Source organism: Galeopterus variegatus, unplaced genomic scaffold, assembly GCF_000696425.1.
Source record: "Galeopterus variegatus unplaced genomic scaffold, G_variegatus-3.0.2 Scaffold5789, whole genome shotgun sequence".
Classification (NCBI taxonomy): Eukaryota; Metazoa; Chordata; class Mammalia; order Dermoptera; family Cynocephalidae; genus Galeopterus; species Galeopterus variegatus.
Window position 1 is genome coordinate 45996 of NW_007731900.1, and position 25746 is coordinate 71741.

At 38.3% G+C, this 25746-nt stretch overlaps 2 protein-coding genes across 2 annotated transcripts in view; both read left to right on the top strand.

The window, feature by feature from the left end:
* LOC103605409 (chromosome unknown open reading frame, human C11orf80) overlaps window positions 1-25746 on the top strand; it is a 45624-nt gene that overhangs the window by 6492 nt on the left and 13386 nt on the right. Inside the window, exons 2-10 of the mRNA XM_008589993.1 lie at window positions 597-680; window positions 2629-2684; window positions 3036-3107; window positions 4559-4751; window positions 12746-12896; window positions 14773-14919; window positions 18341-18462; window positions 19321-19431; window positions 21984-22082. Coding sequence (XP_008588215.1) covers window positions 597-680; window positions 2629-2684; window positions 3036-3107; window positions 4559-4751; window positions 12746-12896; window positions 14773-14919; window positions 18341-18462; window positions 19321-19431; window positions 21984-22082 — 1035 coding nt within the window. The remainder of the gene's footprint in view (window positions 1-596; window positions 681-2628; window positions 2685-3035; window positions 3108-4558; window positions 4752-12745; window positions 12897-14772; window positions 14920-18340; window positions 18463-19320; window positions 19432-21983; window positions 22083-25746) is intronic.
* Window positions 5421-6868, top strand: LOC103605405 (MAP3K12-binding inhibitory protein 1-like). Its single transcript, XM_008589984.1, is given in 3 exon segments — window positions 5421-5691; window positions 5871-6511; window positions 6514-6868. Coding segments are annotated over 3 exon segments (1113 nt in total). The 5' UTR covers window positions 5421-5476; the 3' UTR covers window positions 6771-6868.

Below are 25746 nucleotides of genomic sequence, written 5' to 3' on the forward strand. Positions count from 1 at the left end.
CGAACCCTCGGGTGGGAGCGCCGCTGCACTTCCCAAGCGGCGCACTATCCAGTGCGCCACCGGGCCGGCCCTAGTGTCTGCTCTTTTGACTCCACTCAGATTCTTTTTTTCCTTTTCTTTTTTTTTTTTTTTGGTGGCTGGTCAGTAATAGTGATCAACCCTGGACCTTCGTGTTATGAACACAATACTGTAACCAACTGAGCTAACCAGCCAGCGCCCCCACTTAGATTCTTAATAAAGATTGTTCCAAAGCACATTAGGAGGGTAGATTTAAGATAGAGTTACTTTTCTCAGCTACAGTCTGAATTACTTTTAAATTTGTTCCAAAAGTTGATTTTGACATTGTGGGTTTTACTGTGATCATTGTGCATGTGTCTCCTGAAGTTCCATGAAATATGTTCTGTACCCTAAGAAGTGATAGCTATTTAGATCCCCTTTTGTGTACAAGTCTCATTCTCAAAGATGTTTCCACTTGGATGACCAAAAAGCTTTCTGAGGTAGTTATTTTACTTTTGTAGAAAGAAATATTATAATTTCATCCATTTGTGCTCTTGGGTTTGTGTTGTATGGTGGGTGTTTTGGTTGTATTGTTACAGGTTGATGAAAAGCCCAGAACTTTGATGACAGATTGTCAGGTTATAAAGAATTTTTTACGCAAAATCATCATGGTGCACCCTAAGGTAAGCTGTTCTTTTGTACAATAATGCTTCTCTTGTTTAAGTCATATGTTTTCAAGAGGCCTCTACTCTGTGGGACATGAAAGGATATAATTGGTTGTCTTTCTTTTAATGAAGAGGATTAAAACCTTTAATATTAAATTGATTTAATTTCTGTATTCTTAAGACAATTTTAATGTTGGTCATGTGACACGGCTGAGAAGCCACTGGATATAGAGGGAGCTTTCTTTTGGGTTTTTTATTTTCAGTTGCTTGCTGCTTTATTGTATCACTTTGGACACCTGTTTTCCCTCCTCTGTGCTTCATTTTTGTGTTAGGCCTCGATAATAAACCTTGCTGACAATCTCCTTCTTTTCTAAAATGACTGTAAGAGCAAATAAGGAAATTTTCATAGAATATTTTGAACACTGAAAAACTAAAATTTTCATTATTATCTGTGGTTAGGTATGTTTATAAAGATGAACATAGTTAAGTGTGTCATATAACTTCCCCCTTTTCTTATGCTGTCTTTCTACTTTTCCTGTCTTCAGTAGGATTTAAATGTTTATTGGTTGTCAGTCACTTTTTTTTTCCTTTTAGCAGCTGGCCAGTACCGAACCCTTGATCTTGGTATTATAAGGCAGTGTTCTAACCAACTGAGCTAACCGGCCAGCCCACCAGTCCCTATTCTAAGTGCTTTTCATGTACTCATTCATTTAACGCTCACAACACTCCTCTCATAGTAGGTTTTATCATTACTATCCCCATTTTATAGCTGAGAAAAGTATGGTACAGAGGTTAAATAAGTTGCAGAGTCAGGATTTGAACTCAAACAATCTAAGAGTCCCTTTGTTTAAGAGTCCCAATCTTTAAGAGTCCCTTGTTTCCTCACATTACATAGAAAGAAAAATGTTGTTGAAGGTAAGGAATATAAAGCAGTGATATAAATTGGAGAGGTTATAAAAATCAGATGGGGTCAGGGGAAGAAAAGGCAAAGAAAAAAGCATGGAATGTTCCATGTATGAAGATCATAGAAATAAAAACTGATAGTTCCTTTAAAAAGAGGGGAAGGGATAGGTTGGGAGAATGGCAAAGGGACAGGATTCCCTGATAATTTGAGACTACCCTGGAATTGTTTAGCATAGGAATCAGTATATTTAGGATTCAGAATTTGAGCACAGGAAAATATTAAGTATGTTTTGGGAAAATGCAAGTGAAAAAGGTGATAAAGAACATCCTTCTCCTCCAGGTTCATACATGTTGTTGCAAATGACAGGATTTCCTTCTTTTTGAAGGTTGAATAGTATTCCATTGTGTATATAAACCATGTTTTCTTTATCCATTCAAATAAGCCAGGCATAGAAAGACAAATACCACATGATCTCACTTATACGTGGCATCCAAAAAAGTCAAAATCATAGAAGTAGGGAATAGAAGGGTGTTACCGGAGGCTGGGGCAAGTGGGGGAGAGAAGGAAAGGGGAGTTGTTGGTCAGAGGGTACAAAGTTCCAGTTCAATAAGAGGAATCATTTTTTGAGATCTCTTTTACAGCAGGGTGACTACAGTCCATAATAATGTATTATATATTTCAAAATAGAAAAGAGAGTAAATTTTAAATGTCTCACCACAAAAAATAAGTAAATTAGGTGATGGATATGTTAATCTGCTTGATTTAATCGTTCCACATTGTGTGTCTGTATGTGTGTGTGTGTGTGTATGTGTGTGTGTGTGTATATATATATGTATATATATATATATATATCATTTTGCCTCATTAATGTATACAATTATTTTTATTGATAATTGTATACAAAATAAAAATAAAATTAAAAATAATTTGTCAATTAAAAATAATACTAACTAAAAAAAATTTTTTTTAAAATATCCTTTTCCTTTAGGGATTGAGTATGGAAGTTTTTTTATCTCTATCCTAGCTCATGTTAAATCTCACACCTCATTTGTTGTTTTGCAGATCAGATTTAATTTCAATGTAAAGGTAAATGGAATTCTCTCCACAGAGATCTTTGGGTAAGTCCTTAAATTCATTAAGATGATGCCACGGCTCTGCAATTTTTCTTGGCCATTATTGTCCTATTTCCAGTAGGTTCACAGTTTGATTTTTTTAGCCAGTCACCTTGAAACTAATTTCCTGAGACCCTCACATTTTCTTATTCTGTATTAGCTTTTAATGAGAAGTAGATTCATCTAAACCTTTCATGTATGGGGGTGAACTTAAAAATTGCCATTTCCCCATGGGTTAATTGGTTACTGAATTTCAGTAGTCTCTGGGGTGTTAGTATTCATGGGTCAAAATTTTTATCAAGCAGAGATTGATTTTAGAATCTTTGAGAGACAGCTTAGCTTTTCTTTGCTTTACAGGATAGAGAATGAACCCACTTTGAACCTGTCGAATGGAATTGCTCTTGTCGTAAACTATCAGCATTATGTGAGGTGAAGGGGGAAAGCACTGTTGCTGCTTTCCATGTTTTACTCTCCTGTTATGTGTATGAATGTGGGTAGAAGTTGGAAGTGGTTTCACTCGTCATTTCTAAGTGCTTTTCTATAAGAAAAGTGGAGGTAAAACTTATAAGTTATTTATGTTGATAACTGTTATTATTCCTGGTTCCTTGAATATATTCTAATTGACCTGAGGTCATATTCCTTCTTCTTTCCATGTCTTATTTTATTTTATAAATGAAATGAAACAAACCCTGCTAATTCCAGTCCCATTTCGACATGAGAAGAGAGGACTGAATTTAAAAGTTTACTTGAACTCTTGGCTAGAGAAATACAATGAATACAAAGGAATTTGTTGAATTTTATTTTTTGTGCATCAGCATTTTGCACAGGTTTGGAAATCCATCTTTTTCATACTCAAAAAAAAAAAAAAAATCCATGGAGGAGGTGGTAAATAATATGGAATGGCCAGAATCCTTCTGCCTTGCCTTCCTATGCCATCCAGCTACCACAGAATCCAAAGTGAACATGAGTTATATCAAGAAAAGACCAAATGTATGCTTGTGTTCAACTAATTTATTGTTTATTCAGTAGCTTCCCCTGAGTCAACGCCAGTAATCACAGGATCTTAAGACTTGAAGAGACTGCCCATGGCTTTTTAGCCTTTTACTCTTGCCCAAAATTATACCTCAGATGAGAATATTTTTTATTCTTTAATATACAGGTAACCTTCCCCCCACCCCCACTATATTTTTCTTTAGTAATCCTCTAGTATCATACAGTCCTTACAGGTAGACAGCTCCTATCATAGTTTTACTGACAAGAGCTTAAGCTTCTGAGCCAATGTTTATAGGCATATTTCCCTGGGTGACCTGGTTAGAGACAGAGGAAAAGGTTTATTAATACTTCTTCTCTGTTTAGAAAAGAGCTGTTGGAAAGTAAACAAACACAATTAGATTCTTTCGAGGAGAGAAAGATGGTCTCATTTTTTCTCATTGCTTCAGTCAAACAGTGACCTCAGACTTCTGCAAGGGAAGGTGCAGCATGTGTGGAGGCAGACCTCTTAGTATCAAAGGGCCAGTTTTAGGCCATTTGTGATTCATGGACTCCCTCACACAATGCTGATCTTTGAATCATCTTGGAAACTTCTGCTCAGAACCACAGAGCAATTTTAGTGGAGGAAATACACTCGAGAATAAGAAACTGTCATCAGTGGCAGCAAAAGCAGGAGCCATGATACCATCCCATAAATGCTGATTTTTCTACTTTTTCCATTGCTGTGATTCCCTGAGTGGCACACAAGTTACTTATTCCAAAAAAAACTGATATGGTGGGTTATATGGTTGTGCGTAAGCTAGAACTTACAAAAGGAATTTTGAATACCCTTTTAAATAATTTCTTAAGAGGGAAAAATTAAATTTGTCTTATCTGTTTTCTGACAGTAGACCAAAATTTGGCACAACTGAATCACGGTGCAGCAGAATCCACCCTGTGCTAGGACATCCAGTAACGCTTTTCATCCCTGATGGCGTGGCTGGTGTGGACTTGTTGGGAGAACTGATACTGACTCCCGCTGCTGCTCTGTGCCCCAGCCCACAGGTCTTTTCCAACCAGCTGAACAAGATTTCTTCAGTTTCCATATCCTTTTGATGACAAATTTCATCCAATTTTGTTGTTTAAATTAATTCCTGCATTTTATTTTTTATTTTTTGTTTGTTGGTGTTGTAACAACCAACATGCTCTGCCTGAGCTAACCAGCCCATTTTTTTTCTTATTTTCTTTTCTTTCCTTTTATTTTATTATTTCTGTTTTTGAAAATAGGTTTTTATATCCCAATTTTAGGCAAGTCTTTAGTAGATGAATTCTTTATCCAGAAAAATGTATAATTTGTATGAAAACATATAATCCAATATGAAAACCAAGCTTGAAAATTTTTCCAGAAACTGAAAACTATGAAACATGACACATGGCCACACATTTTTCATGTAATCCAATATAACTGAAGCATGGAATGAATGGTGCAAAAGGGAGAGATGAGGCTGAAATAGTAGTTTGTGGTTGAATATGATAGATCTTGAGTGCCATGCTAAGGAGTGTGAATTTTATTTTCTGTATAGTGGGAAACCAATAAATGTTTTGGAAGGAGTCTTTAGCAGCATTGTAAAGGATAGATGGGAGAGAGAAGTTAGTAATTACTAAGTAAATGAACTGGGTTAAGAGATAATGAGTGCCTGAATTTAAAATGTGGTGGGCATGGATAGAGCATGGCACAGGAGTGTAAATGCTGGATCCACCACTAATTAGCTGTATAAATGTAGGCAGTTTACTTAACCAGCCTAAGCCTTGACTTCCTCAGCTTTAAAATGGGGATAATAGGGGTTTGTGCGTGCACCTCAGTGGTGGCAGGGGCAGCCTGCGAAGGTGTCATGGCTGCTGCCACCAAGCTTAGACGCCCGAGCAGCGGTGACAGAAGCCTGGAGCAAAGCTGCAGCCCCAACCTCTCTCAAGAGATGCTTTGCAAAATCTTTTGCTTCCTGCAAACCCTGGCTGGAGAACTTAATTGTGTAATTTTTGTGATGTTGCTGGTTTGCCCCTTTGAAACTTAGCCTCAGAGATGATGTGGTGCTGGAGCAAAGCTGCAGCCCCAACCTCTCTCAAGAGATGCTTTGCAAAATCTTTTGCTTCCTGCAAACCCTGCCTGGAGAGCTTAATTTTGTAATTTTTGTGATGTTGCTGGTTTGCCCCTTTGAAACTTAGCCTCAGAGATGATGTGGTGAAAACTGTCATCGATTGGAACAAGCTCCACAGCCTCTTGGCATTCCAGCCTGCATTGCTCCTTAATGCACTTGAGCAACATGTTTTATATTTACAGCCTTTTCTAGCAAAACTCCAGCCTCTGATTAAAAAGGAGACTACAACTGCCATTGAAGAGACAGGAAAAACAGAAACGGGGAACAAGAGTGAATTAAATGCCACATTTCCCAATGGCGACCTACAAGAGGAAGAAAAGCACGAAGATTGTGATTTAGGAGATGTGAAAAAGAAACAGATCCATTTTGATCCAGAAATAGTTCAAATAAAGGCTGGAAAAGCAGAAATTGACAGAGAAATACCTGCATTTATTGAAAGAAAGAAAGCCAAAATCAGTAAAAACAATGTCATAGAATTTTGCAATGTTATTGATGGTAATCAAGAAAATAGTTGTGTAAGAACTGATGCTGTTTTTACCCCTTACCCTGAACTTGAAAGTCACGTAAAGGTTTCTAGAGTTGTGAATACAGGTGGACCACAGTCTAGACCTGAAGGAATTCAAGGGTCAGGTCATAAACCTAACAGCATGCTTCAAGATTGTGGTAATCAGGCTGTAGAAGAACAACTACAAAATATTGAGTCTCACTTGAGTTGCAAACAGGTACTCCAGTGCCAAGAGATACTTATCAGAGAATGAAAAATCTTGAGGATAAAATCCTTGAATTGGAAGGCATTTCTCCTGAATATTTTCAATCTATAAACTTTTCTGGAAAAAGAAGAAAAGTTCAACCACCTGAACAGAACTATTCACTAGTTGAACTTAACGAGAAAATTAGCACCCTCAAACAAGCCCTGCTCAGAAAATCAAGAGAAGCAGAATCCAGGGCAACTCACCATCTTCCATGAAAACCTCTTCTTGTCATTTTGCTTTTTTTATATACATGTGTAACTGACATTGTAATTAATTAAACAGATATATACTTATCAATGTAAAGAAAAATAAAATGGGGATAGTAATATCTACCTCATAGATTTGTTTATTCTCCCTCGCAAGGATTTTTTTTTCTCCTTTTGGGGTTTGTTTTTTAAAATTAACTATGATAATCTGTGTGAAGCTCCTAGCATACTGACACATAATAAGCACCCAATAAATATTATTTACTTTTTAATAAACGATTATTATTATATGTATGAAGCTGTAGGAGTAAATGAAGTTATAGAGTATAAAGAATAAGAACAGAAGAGGCATGGTATGATACATGTCAGCTGAGAATATCTTTTAGGGAGAAGGAACAGGAGAGTGGTAAAGAGTATGTATGGATGGATATTTTATATTTTAAAACATGCTTTTTCTTAATATCTAGATAGTACTGAAGAGTATAAAATAAAGAGTATAAAGTTTCTTTCTCCTCATTCCATTCTCTAGAATGAATAAAACACAAATTTTCTGTTCTCTCAGAGTTTACATTTTAGTGAGAAAATTTAACAAATAAATAGATATTAGGTAGTGATAAGTGCAGTGAAGATAAAGTAGGTGAAGAAATAACGATGGAGATGTTATTTTAAATATGGTCAGGAAAAACTCAGTAGAGGTGATTTTTAAAAAATATGTATTTATTTTAATTGACACACTTGCACATATAAATGTATAAGATGTTTTGATACATATATACCTAGTATAATGATCGGGTCAGTACAGTTAATGTAACCATCACCTTGTGCATTTATCATTTCTTTGTGGTGAAAACATTCAATAGCCTCTCCTCTAGCTATTATGGAATATACAAAACTTAACTGTTAACCAGAGACACCCTATGTGCAATAGAACAGCATAACTGATTCCTCCTATCTAATTGTACTTTTGTACCTGTTGGTCAGCCTCTCCCTGTTTTTCCTTCCTCCACCCCTCCCTAGTCTCTGCTAACCACTATTCTACTCTCTGTGAGGAGGTGATGTTTTAATGAAGAAAGAGCTAGCTGTAAAAACAGCTGGGATTTCAGTTTCTGAAAACGGCAAACTAGGTAATTTAGACCAGCCCTCTCACTGAAGACAAAGGCTGGATGAAATACTAAAACATCATAAAAGCATCAAATTGCTAGTGAAGTGGAGGAATTTCTGGGCCATGTTTTAAGAGAGAATGGGATTAAAGAGAGCTGAGCCTAGCATTGGGGGCTGTTTTTGCCCTGGGATTATTTGCAAATTTAAGCCTGAGAGGCTAAGACGTACTTCTCAATCAACGCAGTACAAAAAAAGGCCAAAGAGTCCAGGGCCTGCTGATCTTGGTGGTGATGTTAAAAACACCTCTTGTTTTGGACAGGGATAACTTAAAGGCTACATTTTAGGGAGGAAGGTGAACCTGAAATAAACCATCTTTCACATGGCCCACATTTGTTTTTTGTTCATCTAGGCAGGCCATGAAATCTTAAACTTTGAAATTAAATTAGAATTATTCTAGATTGCTAATTCTGCCAGCTCCCTTGTAGAAGAAAATAAAAATTATTTCTGGAGGAAAATAACTGCATCTTATGCTTCAAATTATTTAACACTTTTTCAAATAGTGTCCAGCAGTACATCTGCACACATGCACACATCCTCACAAATAACCAGGTATAAGAGAGGACAAGGTAACATGAACAAGAGCTAGCAAAAACAAAGGCAACAGAAACACCTGCTAGGACCCAGATATTGGTGATATAAGATAGTGATCTCAAAAACAAAAAATTATTCTTCCTATGTTTATGAAAATGAAAGCCAAGCTTGCAAATTTTACTAGGAAACTGAAAACTATAAAATGTGACATAACTTTTAACAAGAACCAAACAGAAATTGTAGAATCAAAGAATACAATAACAAATAAGTAATTATGTTAACATTGTTAGGAACCAAAATTTTCAGCACCAGATAGACAATGAGTATAAATGCAAGGAAATACAAATTTTAAAAAAAGTGATATTAAAGTAAAACTGAGAATACCAGCGTGAATCCACAATTTTTTTGACTTCCAAAATATTTAGTCTCTTGCTTCCTCTCGCCATGTGATCTGCTTGTTCCTGCCCGCTGCCTACCACTTTCCACCATGAGTAGAAGCGGCTTGAGGCCCGTGCCAGATGCAGCTGTCCCAGGATCATAAGCCAAATAAACCTCTGTTCTTTATAAATTTTAAAAAAATATATAAAAATATACCTACAGGCAATGACAATAAAGTAATGAACACTCCTAGTACCCAGAATGTGTTCTTTAAATACCATTGCTCATTAAAAAGGAAAAATGGCTGATTCTAGGCCTACAGTAGAGATAGATGTACAAGATAAACCTGGATATCTTGTTGGGCCAGAATGCAGGGAAGCTTTCAAAGGCCAATGAGATTGTGTCAAAAGGATTTAGGAACTTCTACTTCTGGCCATGATAGGATAATGGATTGGATTTAAGTTCCCACCTTGAACAACTAAAAAAGTATAAATTATATTAAACAGCAGTTTTCAAAAATTACACAACAAGTAGCACAAGACAGCACTTTTAGAAAGAAGAGAAACAAACAAATGAACCATATGATTTGCCCCCCATACTACCTACAGAGAATTTCCAGGCTGTAGTCCAGGGAGAAGATACTGAACTAGAGTCTGGTGGAGCTCTCTGAGTTGAGGAGAAAAAGTTCAGAGTTCAGGGAGATCCAGGAATTTATAGGCAGCTAGAATTTATAGAAAAGAGTACTGAAGAAGAAAGAAATGTACAGAGACAGAGAGCTTCAGAGAACAATCCCTGGAGCTCACATAGGGCTGGAAATAGTTTCTGTTCCCCACAGGCAGAATGGAAAACCTTATATTTCACGGGGCATCAGGTGGAGTCCTCAGAAGGATTTGACTGAGTAATGGGGAGTAGTTAGCTCTAGAAACACCCTTCTCTGGTCCCACCTGACAAAGCTTAAAAGCAGGACCCAAAAGGCTCATATTGTTCCCAAGGAGCTTTATAACCTCCCAGAAAAAAAGATCAAGAATACTTATAGGAATACAAAAGTATCCTGCTCCCAACAAGGTAAACTTCACAATGCTTGGCATCTAATAAAAAATTACTTGCCTTGTAAAGAAGCAGGAAAATAAGACCCACAACAAAGAAAAGAATCGATCAATGGAAACCTGCTCAGAAATGGCACAAATGGTAGTAAAGAAGGACACTAAAACAGGTATAACTGTATTGTCTATGTTCAAGAAGTGAGTGGAACAACTGAGCATATTAAATGAAGACATAGAATATTTTTTTTTTAAAAAAGACCCAAATTGAACTTCTAGAGACAAAAAGGACAACTTTTTAGGAGGAAAATACCTTGGATGAGATTAATAGCAGACTTACACATTGCAGAAGAAAAACTTAAAGAACTTGAATACACGGCAATAGAAATTATCTGAAATTGAACACAGGGAAAAAAAAGACTTTAAAAAATGAAGAAAGCATCAGTAAAATGATGGGTAACTTCAAGTGGCCTAATCCAAGGAGGATAATTGGAGTACTGAAGGAAGGGAGGGCAAAAAATATTTGAAGAAATAATGGCCCCCAAATTTTCAAATTTGATGAAAACTGTAAACCTGCAGATTCATAATCAATGAACCCAAGTATAAGCAACATGAAGAAAATTATGCCAAGGTACATCATAATCAATTTGTTTAAAGCCAGTAATAAAATTCTTTAAAAAAGCTGGAGATAAAAAGAGACATTATATACAGAGGAACAAAAATAAGAGTTACAGCAGATTTCTCATTGGGAACAGTGTTAGCTAGAAGAAAGTGGGGCAACATCTTTAAAATACTGAAAGAGAAAGAAAACTGTCAACTTGGAATTCTATACCCAGTGAAAATATTTTTCAAAAATGAAAACAAAATGAAGAATTTTTCAGATGTACAAAAGATGAAAAATTCATCACCAGCAGACCTGTATTATAAGAAATGTTAAAGGAAATCTTTCAGGAGAAGGAAAATGATACCAGACACCCAAAAAAGCACTGGAAATGATAACCATGTGGGTAGATATAAAAGATTTTTGTCCTTTTAATAAAATCTCTTTAGAAGATAACTGTTTAGGGCCGGCCCAGTGGCGCACTGCTACAGTGCGCCGCTTGGGAGCGCGGCGGCGCTCCCGCCGAGGGTTCGGATCCCACATACAGACTGGCCGCTCACTGGCTGAGTGAGGTGCGGGTGCAACGCCGAGCGTTGCGATCCTGTTGCCGGTCCCAGTCCGGTACGGGCGCGACACTGAGGGTTGCGATCCGTTGCCGGTCACGAAAAAAGACAAAAAGGAAAAAAAAAAAAAGAAGATAACTGTTTAAACAAAAATAACAATGTATAAGGCTTATGACATGTGGAAGTAAAATGGGTGACAACAGTAGCACAAAGGCCAAGAGGGTAAAAATAGAAGTATACTGTTGGATTCTTATATTATATGTGAACTTTTAACATATCACTTGAAGGCAGACTGTGATAAGTTAAAGTTGTATGCTCCAAAGCCTAAAGCAATTCCTAAGTTAATACAACAAAGAGTTACAACTAATAAACCAAAAAAGGAGATAAAATGGATTTATTTTTTAAAATACCCAATCCAAAATAGAATACAAAAATAGAAAAGAAGAAAAGGGAAACAAAGAATATAAGGAACAAATGGAAAACAAATAACAAGATGATAGATTTAAACCCAACCACAGCTGTATTCATATTAAATGTAAATGGCTTAAACAACCCAATTAAAAGATAATCACACATTTTGGCTCTTCAGATACTCCACTCTTATACTGAATTGGTAGCATCTCAAAGATCCTCTGGCCTTAAACAGTAAATGTGTCAGCCTTGGTTCGTGTGTTAATACCTTCTGAGATTTGTGAGGGAGACTTCACTGATGGGCACTGCCTTCCTTTGTTCTGTTGTGACTTTTCATAATGCCCAGGTGCCTACTGGGTAAGAATTTTAATCTTCACACTTAGTGGCTTGTGTTTACCCTGTGAGAAAGAGGATGAAAACAAAGATGAAGGAAAGTACATATTCTGGTCTCTTTAGCCTTGGTTCAGGGGACAAGAAAGGTTAGGCAGTGGTTCCTAATAGGATGATTTTGTCCTCAGAGGACATTTGGTAATGTCTGGAAATATTTTTGATTGTCATGGAAGGGGTCACATCAGGAAGGGTGCTTGCTACTGGATAGAGGCCCAGGATGCTGCTAAACATCCTAGAATGCACAGGATGCCCACCCACCCCCTACCCAAGTGAAGAATTATCTGGCCCAAAGTGTCAATAGTGCCAAGGTTGAGAAACCCTGGGTTAGAGGGAGTGTGAGAATGAGAATAGGAAGTCCAGAGAAGGAATCCATTTCAGGGGCCTACCTGCCTTTGTCTTGGTTGGAGAATAGTGTTGGAGAAGGTGAGAGGAAGTTTCCTTCTCAATCTGAATATGAACACTTCGAGAAAATATTCTTTTGTATGTACTTCTAGCATGTATCACATTGTATTATATTTTATTGGTTTTTATGTCTGTCTCCCATACTGTAAATATGATAACTTGAGGATAGATTTTAAATCTGGATATTCATCTTTGTACCCCCAGAACTTAGCACAGTGTTTAGATTCGATCAAATCTATGATTGATTGAACAGAATGAATAAACTGTCCCAATACTATATCTGTAGCTCACAATCATTAAACCCAGAATAAATTCCTGGGCATCCTAGTGGATTTATCCTTGGTGCCTCACACCTACCTTTGGTGTGGAAAAGGCTTAGTATATAATTGCGTAGCACACTTGTTTATTTCTGGGAGTGGGAACCAGGTCAGTGTTACATTTGTTTTATACAAGTGAATACATAGTTATAAGAAATTAAAATTTGGCAGCTTTCTTTAACAACTATACATATTTCTATACGGACCCTCGGGTCTCCCTCTGATATTGTCAAGTCAGGAGCACCCAATTACTACTGTCTTTAAAGACATCTTTTATTTCATTGACTGGAAGAAATACCACTTGTGTATGGTGCCCAATTTGGATGTCAATTTGGATAGAGGTATATCTCCCTCTCTGCACAGGAATGAAGACACCGGAAGAATGTTAGAGAAATGAAAGGAAATATAAATAGCAGGTCTATACAAAAATAGGACCCAGTGATCTGATGGCTCAGGTTAGGGTGGGGTGGGGATCTGGCTCAGTTTGACGTACCACACGGAGTGAGGCAGACAGGTGTCAAACAGGAAAGTCCTATCAGAGCCTAACTGTTTGGGTATTGAATGTTGATGCTGGTTCTCCTCTCATTTCCTCTGCTGCCTCCTCTATTCCCAGTCCTTCTCCTTCTAGGGACTTGTTCAGAGAGTTTCTATTGTACCTTAATCTGTGAACTCTGGGGTTTAGAAAGGTGAGTAAGGTAGCAATGACACCTTTGATTGTGGAAGAGAAATGCTTTCTAGCGAAATGAAAAAAATCTACATAGAATTACTTAGAAAAAGTAAACACAAAATAAATGTGAGACATGACAGTATTAAACCTAGGAAGCTGGCTATAATATTCATGTAGGGCCTAACCACATTAGCTTTGGGTGAATCAGGCTAAAAGTTGGACAGTTAACAACTGGACCAATAAGTAAAACTGGGAAATAAAAGTATGTAACCATAGACCAATGTCTAGGCAGTTCACAGTGTTGAGCTTGACTGTTATTAAGTAGAATCCTTTGAAATTTCGGAGGTAGTCTGGTCATCGGGATCCTGAGAAAGATGACAAGTAGGGAAGAGGTATTCTAGGGTAGTGACTGGTAGGAGAAGATTGGAGCTTTCTGGGATGGGCAGTATCTCAGGAGAAATGAAAGACTCTTCATCTATGAAGTAAGCCTCAGGATAAGGTTCTTTTTTCTTGAGTGGGTAGTTATTTTAGAATAATTGGGTGGATATGAGAGGAGGGTGTCCTTGGACAGGGTCTCTAGAAGTAAGTAGTTTTGTGAGGAAAGAATGTTTTGTCTTAACATACAGGACATCATGCCATCAGGATTTTGAATAGAGGCATCACCTAGGTGAATTTTTAGGGATCTCCATCTCTCTCTCTCTTTCATTTTTATTTTTAGGCTTTGTTGGTTTCCTTTAGTTTTTGCCAATTCATGAAGCTCGAACTTGCTAAGTTAACTTTGGAAATGAATCATGTAGAAAATGTCCCTGCATCTCCCTCCCTCATTACTCAAGGACAGAACCATGATTCACATGGAGGTACTTCTCCATATGGATCTGGAATGTAGGATTATCCTATATTGTAAAGGATCAAGGTGCTAGAAAATGACCACAGGGCATCAGATTACTTGGGAATATAAATATCATATAGTGTTAGAGTTAAGAGCATACATTTTGGAGTTATTATAGCAAGGTCTAAAATGTAGTTCTACCCCCGACTAGCTCATGCTGGGCAAGGAATTTAACCTATCTGTGCCTCTTTTCTTATTTGTAAAAGGGCATAAGCATAGGTCCTACCCAATTGTGTTGTTTTAAAGTCTAAATGTTGAGAGAGTACATGGCAAAGAATTTAATCTGGTATCTGGTATGAAGCACAGGTTAGCGGTTACCATTACTCAGGTTTGAATCTGACCTCTGTCTCTTCCTAGCCATGCCTGCCTTAGAAAGTTGTACAAGGAATAAATGAATTTATTGTGTAGTGCTTCCCAGTAAATGCAAAGGAGTAGTGCTATTTGGTTTGCATTTTATACGCCCAGTTGTTATTCTGATGTTCTTCCTGTGAGTCACTATTATTTGCTTCCATCATGTGGATAGAGAAACAGGTTCAGGAGGGGAAGTAACTGTTCGAATTTAGATCTATTCTCAGATCCTTCTTTGTTTAGGATATAGGTTCTTTAGTCACTTAGCATTTTCAGGGCTTTACTTATCTTAGAAATTTATCTTGTCCTCTAGATCTGGTGCTTCCAGATATGAGTTATCAGGTGGAATCCAGTGACAGGAATCAATCTCAGAATATGGATCCTCAGGGAGTAACTCTGTTGCTTTTTCTCTTTGTGGATTTCCACAGTGGATCTCCAGTTCAGCAAATGGAAATGTGGGGTAGGTATGGGAGAATGGGGCTGCCAGCTTGGGTGTACCAAATGCTGAGAGGATAAAGGAAGGGAGACTTTGTGTAATGCATAAGCTAGATATATTTCTTTAGAATAAAGAATTTCAGTGGAAAACCTTGCTTAATAAATTAAACAAATTATATGCCCTATGGAAAAGATTTGTATATTGATGCACCACTTAAAAGATGACATTACCAGATTTGGTTGGCCAGAAATCATCAGGTACTTCCTCCTATAATGCTCCTTAGGGAGTATATTACCTTATATTAGTGGTTTTCAACTTAAGCTGCATAATGTGTTTGTTACCTGGTGAGCTTCTAAAAAAATGCCCAAGGAGATTCTGAGTTTTTTTGGACTGAGATGGGGCTCAGATCTCAGTATGTCTTTAAAGCTTGTCAGGTAATTCTGATGTGCAACCAGACTTGAGAACTTTTCATCACCATACTGCCTTTCCAGGTGGAATCAAGAAAGGTATGCCTGTCCTTGTTCAGGCATGCAAAGGGGAGCCTTTGGCATTTATCTGTTAGTTGGGTGATAACCTATTATCAGAAAGATTCTGTTAGAGGTAAAACAGTGGTTTCAGTTTGTAGTTCATAAAACACATGCATCAGAATCACCTGGATTATTTGAAAATGTGCAGCTTTCTGTGCCAATGATTAATTATTTTTTATTTATATTCATTTATTTTTAATTAATAAATTAATAAATTTATAATTTAATTAATTATCTTTTAAATTAATTCATTATTTAAAATTATTCATTAATTCATATATTTATAATATAAAAATCTGGTATGGTTCAAGAATCTGCATTTTAAATAGGATTCTCAAGTGATTCTTAAATATGGTAAAATTGAAAACCACTGAGTGTCAGTGGTTTATTTTAATGCAATAAACACTGAGATATAAATTGAAGGGTTTTTCAGTGCCCTCCTAAACTTTGAGGGAAGTTATGAGGAGAAGTGGAGCTTATGCAAGTTTGGGGAAAGGTTCATCTGCCTCCCTTTTGGTGCTCCTGATATGTTTGTGTTCTCCTTTCTCTGTGGGCCGATGTGTTTTCTTGGGACTCTATTCTCCAGGCATTCCAGTGCTATTTGGTGTGTTCCTGCTCCCATAAGAGAAATGAGACCACTTACAACCCCATATCAGAAGAGTTCACGTTGACTGGTGCCACCTACATGTTGTCAGCTGTGGGATTCTTCCTGCTGCCTTCCTTTGAAGCCTCTCCTACCTCTTCCCAACACATACATACTCTAGGAGACATGCACTGCATTCCTGGGCTCTGGCTTGCAACTCTTTATATGAGGAACTGGTGTTCTTTGGTGCCCTGCTGTTCCACTGACTAGGCCCAGGGACTGGGAAATAGAAGAGACCCAAACTAATAAGGCTGCAGCAAGGAGGTCTAAGGTGAGGATTCCTAGGACTGTTACCTGTCCTGTTCTCACACAGAGGCTGATAAGAGAAGCAACTTTGTATTGTGGAAAGGACTTCAGTGTAGAGTCAGGAGGTTTGGGTTTAATTTTAGCTCTGTTACCAACTTCTATGATTTGGGGGAAGCAAGTCACATTAATCATCTGAGCCTCCCTTTTATATCTTTAACATGAGATTGTTAGACTAGTTAATATCAAAGACCGTTCTAGGTCTAAAAACCCTCTTAAGACTTAAGATCTGCTACTTTCTGGCAGGTTTTTTTTAAGGTCTGCCAGAGAATAATCCTAGCATAATGCAAGCCTGATACCATGTTCTGAATCCTCAGAAACCAGTGTTACCTGTCATTCTTGTACTGTGGTAATTTGCACACCTCTGTTTAGCTTGACTCTGAAGGCCTACAGTATCTCTGTAGTTGTACTTAGTATTGAATTAAAAAGAAGTTCATCACTGCATTAGTAAACATAGTGTCTTTTTAAATCTTATACATCTGGTAGTTTAGGACTAGCCTCTGAAAAAGATACACAGTGAGGGGAGATAGATACAGATATAGTAATTTCACCTTCTCTTTCCTCCTCTTTTTTCTCATATCCTTGAAAGCTTTCTCCAGAGCCCCTTTTAGGAAACAGATTGAACAAAATTACAGTCTGTTTCCATGTGTCCTAAAAAAAAATCACTTAATTGGCCTTCTGCCCACCTTGTCATGGTAACTTTTCTAAGATTAACTCATGATTTTGCCACAACGTCAAAAGCATCTGGTGGTGTCAGCTGTTTTAGGACTGAACTTTGGCTTTTTAATTAAATGTCTTCTTTCAAAAGGGGTCTGATTTCTTAAGGCTATTTTTAGGACCAAATCACAGAATATAGTAACTCAGATGATTGCAGTATTTTCCCTTTGAACACTGCAGTGTACATTTCAAAACACTTCATCTCTACATTATCCCAGTTTATCTGCACATCCCTGTGAGGGCAGGTGGTGTAAAGTCATCTTCTGTACTGAAGTGAGAAAAGCAAAGCAACTTAGTTACCACTAGTTGGTGGCAGAACTGACCCTGGAATCTATGCTCTCCTGACTCTAGCTCTAGACTCCTTTTGAACTTACCACGTATGACCTCTATGAGGAAAGCATCATGGTGCCTTATGGTGGAAAATGTTCCTTTTGGCTTGCAATTTTAATATATACCTGAGAAAAGCCAGCCAGCCTTAGGATGCTTCTCCATAGTATTTTTGAACAGACTATCCAGGGCAGAGTAGAAAGACACTAAAAACAGAAAGATTAATTAAGAAGCATTTTCTCCAGGTGCCCTGTAAAGTCAATTTGTCTTCCTGTCTGCTGCTTCAGGATCAATGAATGGCAGCCTATTGTTTGATGACACATTTTTGCCTGTTGCTTTTAAATATGTGAGCTTTTCTGAATCATGCTGAGCAGTGGTGCCTGTGATTACTTCCCAGAGACAAGTTTCCACTTAAAAGGACCTTATGCCAACAGTTCTCAGTCATCTTTGTAAGTTTTAACCTTTTCTTCATCACAGCACATCTGTAAGAACTGACACACTGCCAACAACAGTGGCATGTCACAACAGTGGTGCTCACATGGGAATGGAGTAGGGTTAGACGCACTCTCCAGGAAGCTTCTCTCTCCCTCTTTTCCCTATCCTTTGAGAGTCACCAGTACCATGTTTACTAGAAAAATATGGTATATATTTCTAGTATGAATTAAACAGGATTCCTCATTTGTTTCTTTAAAAACAATGTCATTCTTCACTTTAATTTTCCTGGGCTTGCTTTCGTTTGCAAATGAGAATTGGGTGGGCTTGTAAGTTGCTGGGGGGGGGGGGTTGTCTAAAAAAAGTAATTATTTGTGAATAGGTAGAAGTGGCCTCTTCTTCCAAAAGGTGTCTTTCCCAGTCCCAGCCCTGACAGAGCACATCATGAAGGAGTCATCCTTGCTCATGGTTACCAATATTCTCTCCCTTCCCTTAGGAGTCTATACTTTACTTACAACTCATCTCAGTGCCATCCTGGTGAAGAGCCACAGTAGAGTGCAAGATTCCATCCAATTCACTGTGGACCAAGTCTTGGCGCAGCATCACCAGGCTGCCAAGGTAAGAACAAATTCACAGCCTCCTTTCTTACTCTCTGAGAAAAAGATAGCAAGAGTATGTAGCAGGCAGAGCCTAAAAGCCCTTCCTCCCTGGAAGCCCCTTCCTCTCCTCTTCTGTCACCTGGGGTGATCTTGTAACACTGCATCTAGCCTAGGAACTCAAGCTTTAACTCTGATGGGTCACTGTAACCAGCTTGCTTAATCTTACATCCTAGTAGGGGGTTTGAGTAAATTGGGACAAAAATAATAGAGAAATGACTGATAATGCACTTCTTCCTTACCTATATTTCTCCCCTTTCCACACATACTTCTAGAGCTGCTCTTCACTAAGTCTTACATTCTTCCCCCATTCCCTAATTCTTTATAACATCACTTTCTCTTCCTACCTGACTTTTGAATTCCTCCATCCTATGTACTCTTGGTAACACATTTCTTACTTCATATATCCCCATTTTCAAGGAAGATACAACCACACTAAGAGAACAAAACTTAAAGCTTAAAAAAAAAAAAGTGCAGTGTTATAACACCAAGGTCAAAGGTTCAGATCCCCATACCAGCCAGCTGCCAAAGAAAAAAAAAGTAATTGTATCTGTTTTATTGCCCAATGTCTTATTGTTTGTATTTTCTGAACATGTCTGTGTCAATAAGTCATTGCTATGAAAGGAGAGAACATTTAAAAAATATATTTTAATCCCTAAATGTCATGACATGAAGATATGTCATGATCTCAGTAAGCATTGTTAACGAAGGGGAGGAACTGTTGAAATCCTGCTCTGACAGAAATCTTTAGCTCCTTTGGGATCCTCTGAGCCAACAGTTTGGTGTTAATGCAGTTTCCTCCTTTTGTTATGTTCTCCAGGCTCATCAGAAACTGCAGGGCTCACTCTTGGTGGCTGTAAATTCCATCATGAGTATTGTGACTGGAAGCACCAGCAGCAGCTTCCGAAAGATGTGTCTCCAGGCCCTTCAAGTTAGTAGGAGGCTGGGGATGCTTAAAAGTGTCAGGGTTTTATGACATTCTACTACCTATCTTTGTAATATGTACAGTGCTTTTAGAAACATTATTTTATTTGCTCTTGCTGTGATCCTATACAGTACCAGGCCTAACTGTTTTAAGAATATTAAATGAATAGTAGTTTGTATACTATTTTATAAATGAGAAAACAAATTATTTAAGATTTCTACTTCCCTTAGGTCATACGGCTAGTTAAAAATAGAGCTAGGGGCCGGCCCGGTGGCGCACTGGATAGTGCGCCGCTTGGGAAGCGCGGCGGCGCTCCCACCCGAGGGTTCGGATCCCACATGCAGACCGGTTCCCGCTCACTGGCTGAGCGAGGCGTGGGAGCAACACCGAGGGTTGCGATCCCGTTGCCGGTCCCCGGTCCGGTACGGGGGCAACACTGAGGGTTGCGATCCGTTGCCGGACACGGAAAAAGACAAAAAGACAAAAAAAAAAAATAGAGCTAGGATTAGGTCGGTGATCCCCAATTCCTTGATGAAGAATGCTCTGTTACAGAATACAGTGGAAATAACCGAGCAACCTTAAGTATTACATGTATGTGACAGTATGGAACAGTGTAAAGAGTTTTGGAATCAGAGGCTTGGGTTCAAATCCTAACTCATTTACTTACTAGCTACGTGGACTTAGGCCTATATTTAACTTCTCTAAGCCTCATATACAAATTGGAAAAAATAATGGTACCTCCACAGGGTTATTATGAGGATGAGGGCTGAATGCATGCTATTTTCTGAATGTTTGTATCTCCCCAGAATTCATATGTTGAAATCCTACCCCCAAGGTAATGTATTGGGAGATGTGGGGCCTTTGGGAGGTGATTAGGTCATTAGGCTTCACCCTCATGAATGGGATTAGTGCCCTTATAAAAGTGGCCCCAGAGAGATTCTTGAGCCTTCTGCCATGTGAGGACACAGGGAGAAGTCAGCAGTTGTGCAGTTTGGAAGAGGGCCCTCATCAGAACGTGACCTTGCTGGCACCATGATCTCAGATTTCCAGCCTACAAAACTGTGAGAAATAAATTTCTGTTGTTTATAAGCCACCCAGTTTATGGTAATTTGTTATAGTGGCCAAAACAGACTTGACACTGTGAAAGTGCATAGCACATGGTAGGTTCCCAATAAATGTTAGTTTCTGTCCTTTGTTTTAGGAATGCCTGCTGATCAGTTAGTATTATCAGTGGGTAACACATTCATTCCATGTCTGTTGCTTCATTTTTTTGTACTTTTTTTTGGGAAAGATAGTATAACACAAAATTTTAAATAACTAATGAACTTTATCACTATAACTTTAAATTTTTGCACATTGTCTCATATGTATTACATACTTATAACCAAAGCATTCTATTTTCATATGTAATTTGACATTTTTCCCTGTTTCAACAGTCTTAGAATTTTGTTTTGATTAACCAATATTCCACTGTGTGTTTTAATCTAATTTAATAAACCATTCCTCTAATGTTAGACATTTAAGTTGTTTACATTCTTTTTGCTGATATAAATAGTGCTTCAGTTAGTACCTTTATGTGATATCTCGCTTCTTTTGATCATTTCCTAGAATAAATTTCTATAAGTAGAGTTACTGGGTCAAAGAGTATAATACCTTTTTAAGCTAATGCATTTTATGATAGCTTCAACTTTCTGGGTCACGTGGATAGCACAGGGCAGTGAGAAGAACACTGTGTTGGGAATTCTAAGGTATGCATTAAAGTCCCAACTTTCATAATAACTAGCTGTGCGATCTTGGGTCAGTCACTTCTCCTTTTTTGAATTTCAGTGTTCTCATCTATAAAATTAGTGTTTATTAGGTGATTACTCTGGTCCCCTTTAACTAATACCCTACAAATTCTATATTAAAAACTAGAAGGCTGTTACCAATTCCTTATGGGTGCAAACTGTATTCTTTTGTTCCTCTCCTTCCTAAAAGGCTTATCTGAAAAAAAGCTCTCATATCATCCTGAGTTGTTCAGTGGAAACTCTGCTGTCTTGGAACTTGTTTTACAGAAGACCAGTTTATATAACACCTTCACGAACACTTGGATCTCTGGGATAATTATCTCCTATCGAGACCTTTGTTTGAAGGATCTTGCTTAAGTGAAAGAAATGGCAAGACAGATAGTAGCCACTACTACCAATCTCATGCCAAGTATCCCAGGCTTCCTTTTTCTACCTCTCCTGCCTCCACAGACTAAGGAAAAACAAAAACAAAAACAAAAACAAAGAAAAAGAAAAAAAGGGGCTGGCCAGTTAGTTCCGTTGGTTAGAGCATGGTGCTGATAACAGCAAGGTCCAGGGTTCAGTCCTGTACCAGCCAACCACCAACGAAACAAAAACGTCAACATAAACAAAACAAAACGTGACTAAGGAAACTTCTAACACAACGTGAGGGATGTAACTGGTTTGCCTTCCTATCTGCTTCATGTTCTTCCCATATAAACTTCCTGTGAGTACTTACCCCTTGGTTTCCAGTACTGGAACTCAGCATGTTCTGTCTCTGGCACGTTTTAGGCAGCTGATACACAGGAATTTGGGACCAAACTGCACAAAGCATTTCATGGGATCACCCAGCACCGATTTCTTCGCCACTGCTCATGTGAGGCAAAGCAGGCAAGTGTAAAGTAATAATGAGTAACTTTGGTGGAAATCTTCCATTTTGATATATGGGAATCCTGAATTCAGGGTGGGTACATACAAGTGCTTTAGATTACACAATTTGAAGTTAGACTTTCAGCAAGGAAGCCTATGGTTTAGAAAAACTTTATAGAACATAATATTACATAGAGATTAAGAGCATTGTTAGACATCACTCGAGTTCCACTTCTGCCACTAACTAGTTGTTGGCATTATCGTGGAAGTTATTTATCCTTTCTAAGCCTCCGTTTCTTTATCAGTAAAATAGTAATGATGCATACCTAAAATGATTGTTGTAAAGTTTGAATAAGATAATGTATGTAAAGTGTTAAGCACATAGCTACTGTTAAAATGCTGATGTATATGGTAGGATTCTTATGTTTAGTTTTGCCTACTCAAAAATATACTTTTATCTATTTGCCTTTTTGGATGGTGGAGATCTAGAGTTGCATTATTTGGGGTCTCCACCCTCAAAGAGGCCAAAGAGCTTCAGCTTGTTTTGTGATAGCCTCCTCTAACGAGTGAAGAGAAATCATAGCCAGGAAATTCTGTACACAGCCGGCCGTCCAGAGCCCACAGATAGGGACGGCTGACTTTTCAATCTGCAGTTGGTTGAATCCTTGGATAAGGAACCTATGGATACTGAGGGCCAACTAAGGCACTTGAGCACCCACAGATTTTGGTATCTGTGGGGGGATCCCGGAACCATTCCCCCGAGGATACCGAGAGAGGACTCTATTTCCAGATAGGTGTAGCTGGTAGTAGTGGTCCAACTGATGTCAACTTTTCTGGCTCTCTTGGCTCCATTCAGTAGGACTGACTTATCTGGAACTAAAGTATAGGATGAATAAAAAGAGATTGAGGATGAAATTACTGTATAGTGGATTCTGGCCAAGATGGAGTAACAGAGACCAGCTTTACCCTCCTGCCTGAAATAACAAAAATTCTGGACATAACATATGAAACAATGGCTCTCAAGACACTGGACACCAGGCAACAAATGAGATAGTCATTCCAAGAGATGGAAAAAAAAATGAGGTAAACTCTGTGATTGCCCAGCACACTACCTAGAGAAAGTATGGAGGCCGTGGATCAGGGAGAGGGAATCCAGGCAAAGCCCTGTGGTGTCTCTAAGATGAACAGATAAAGCTGAGGATCCAGGGATGCCAACATAGCTAAAGTTTTCAGGGCAGAGTACCAGAGAGGAGAGAGCTGCACAGAGAGAAATCCAGAGGTCTGCAGTGGTTCCCCCTCTACTATTCAGTTGTGTACTGACCAACTCATTCACATAAAAAAAACCTTCTAGGTAAAGAACCACTCAGAAGGATTAGAGGGAACAATATGCAGAGCTTACACAGGGCTAGACATAGTGCCTGTTCCTATCAGCTAGAGAGGAAAACCTCATAATTTACAAAGCATCAGGTAGAATACTAAGAAGACTCTTGCCTCAAGAGTGGAGAAAAATTAAACCTACTCTAAACACTCCTCTGGTCCTGTCTAACAAAGCTTAAAAGCATAGGCAAGATCCAAAATAATCAAGCTCTGCAAGTAATTCAACAGCATCATAAAAAAAGTTCAAGAATACTTACAAGAATACAAATATATTCAGCACCCACCAAGGTAATATTCACAGTAATTTTCATATTGGATTCATAGCACCCAGTAAAAACAGGCTTGCTACGAAGCAGAATAAAACAAGCTACAATGAAGAGAAAACTCAATCAAAACTGATCCAGAACTGACATAACAGATAGAATTAGTAGATAGAGACATTAAAATAGTTATATAATTTTTTTAATATGCCATAATTTTTATTGCAGTGTGGCCATTTTTATGAGAGTGGGCAGTTTGATCTCAAAAACAATGTATCATATAAGGCTCTTTTACACAGAAATTGCCATCATGACTGATATTAAAAATATCTTTACTGTTGTAATGCTTTCATGGTAAAAATAAAACTCCTATGCTTTACTCAGTAGTGTTATGTATGCTCAGTGGAAATCAAAAAGGCATTAATAACAGCTATTTCTTTTTAGAAGATACACAGGTAACAGGAATGAACACTGAGGTACTAGGATAAGTTGACACAGTTAACACAACTTAACTGACGTTCCTTTTGGGGGTTGGGGATTCAACTCATTACAAAAAAGTGCTTTTAATGCATAGTGTTGTATCCCTGCTGCTATGTCATAAAAATAGGCTTGCCAAGGCAAGTGAGGTATATGAATGTTTGAGCCTCACAGAACTGCAACCAAGTGCAACTATAAATAATACTGCATAAGGTTTACCATCTGACCAGTGGATAATACTTTCCAGGCATTCAATGGGCTTACCCTTTGCAGTATTCTAAGCTATTCACATTGACAACCATATTCATTGTAGTGCCTGCAACAAGGGAGGCATATAACCAGTTGTTTTGGCTACAATGTAACGGAAGGCATTCCTTGGGTTCTACATAAAAGTAACAGTATTAAGCAGTTTAATAGCAATTACTGATCTGCTGCTTAAATGAATGATATATTCTTTATTCATTGTGTTGGAAGGGCCCAGTGAAAAGGGAGGAAAAAACCAAACAAACAAAACCTAATACTATTCCAGTTGACCAAGCTGGAGGAATGGAAGCTCGTTAAGATCCAGATGGCACTTGACTGTCATTTTATGTGTTTTCCTTTAAGTAAAACTATTGTATTGCCTCTCATAAAACAGCTACTATTATAACTGTATTCCATGTATTTAGGAAGCTAGAGGAAAGATTGAACATATTAAGAAGAGATGTGGAAGGTATAAAAAAAGACCCAAAACAAACTTTTAGAGATGAAAACTACAATGTCTGAGATGAACATTACGTAATAATATTATTAGCATATTAAACACTTAAGGAAAAACATATAGCAATAAAAACTATCTGAAATGAAACAGATTTTTAAAAAAGAGTAAAAATAAGTATCTGTGAGCTATGGGACAGCTTCAAGTAACATAACATACATGTAATTGGAGAATCTAAAGAAGAAAAGGGGAGGGGGAAACAAAATATATTTGAAGAAATAATGGCTGAAAAATTTCCAAATTTGATGAAATCTGTCAACTCACGGATCTAAGAACCTTGATGAACTCCATGCCCTGGAGAGATGAAGAAAACTACACCAATGCACATAATAATTAAAATTGGTTAAAACCAGTGTGGTAAAGAGGAAATCGTCGGGGCCGGCCCGGTGGCGCACTGCTATAGTGCGCCGCTTGGGAGCGCTGCAGCGCTCCCGCTGAGGGTTCGGATCCCACATACAGACCGGTTCCCGCTCACTGGCTGAGTGAGGTTGGAGAGATGAAGAAAACTACACCAATGCACATAATAATTAAAATTGGTTAAAACCAGTGTGGTAAAGAGGAAATCGTCGGGGCCGGCCCGGTGGCGCACTGCTATAGTGCGCCGCGTGGGAGCGCTGCAGCGCTCCCGCCAAGGGTTTGGATCCCACATACAGACCGGTTCCCGCTCACTGGCTGAGCGAGGTGCGGGCGCAAGACCGAGGGTTGCGATCCTGTTGCCGGTCCCAGTCCGGTACGGGCGCGACACTGAGGGTTGCGATCCGTTGCCGGACACAAAAAAAAGACAAAAAAAAAAAAAAAGAGGAAATCGTAAAAG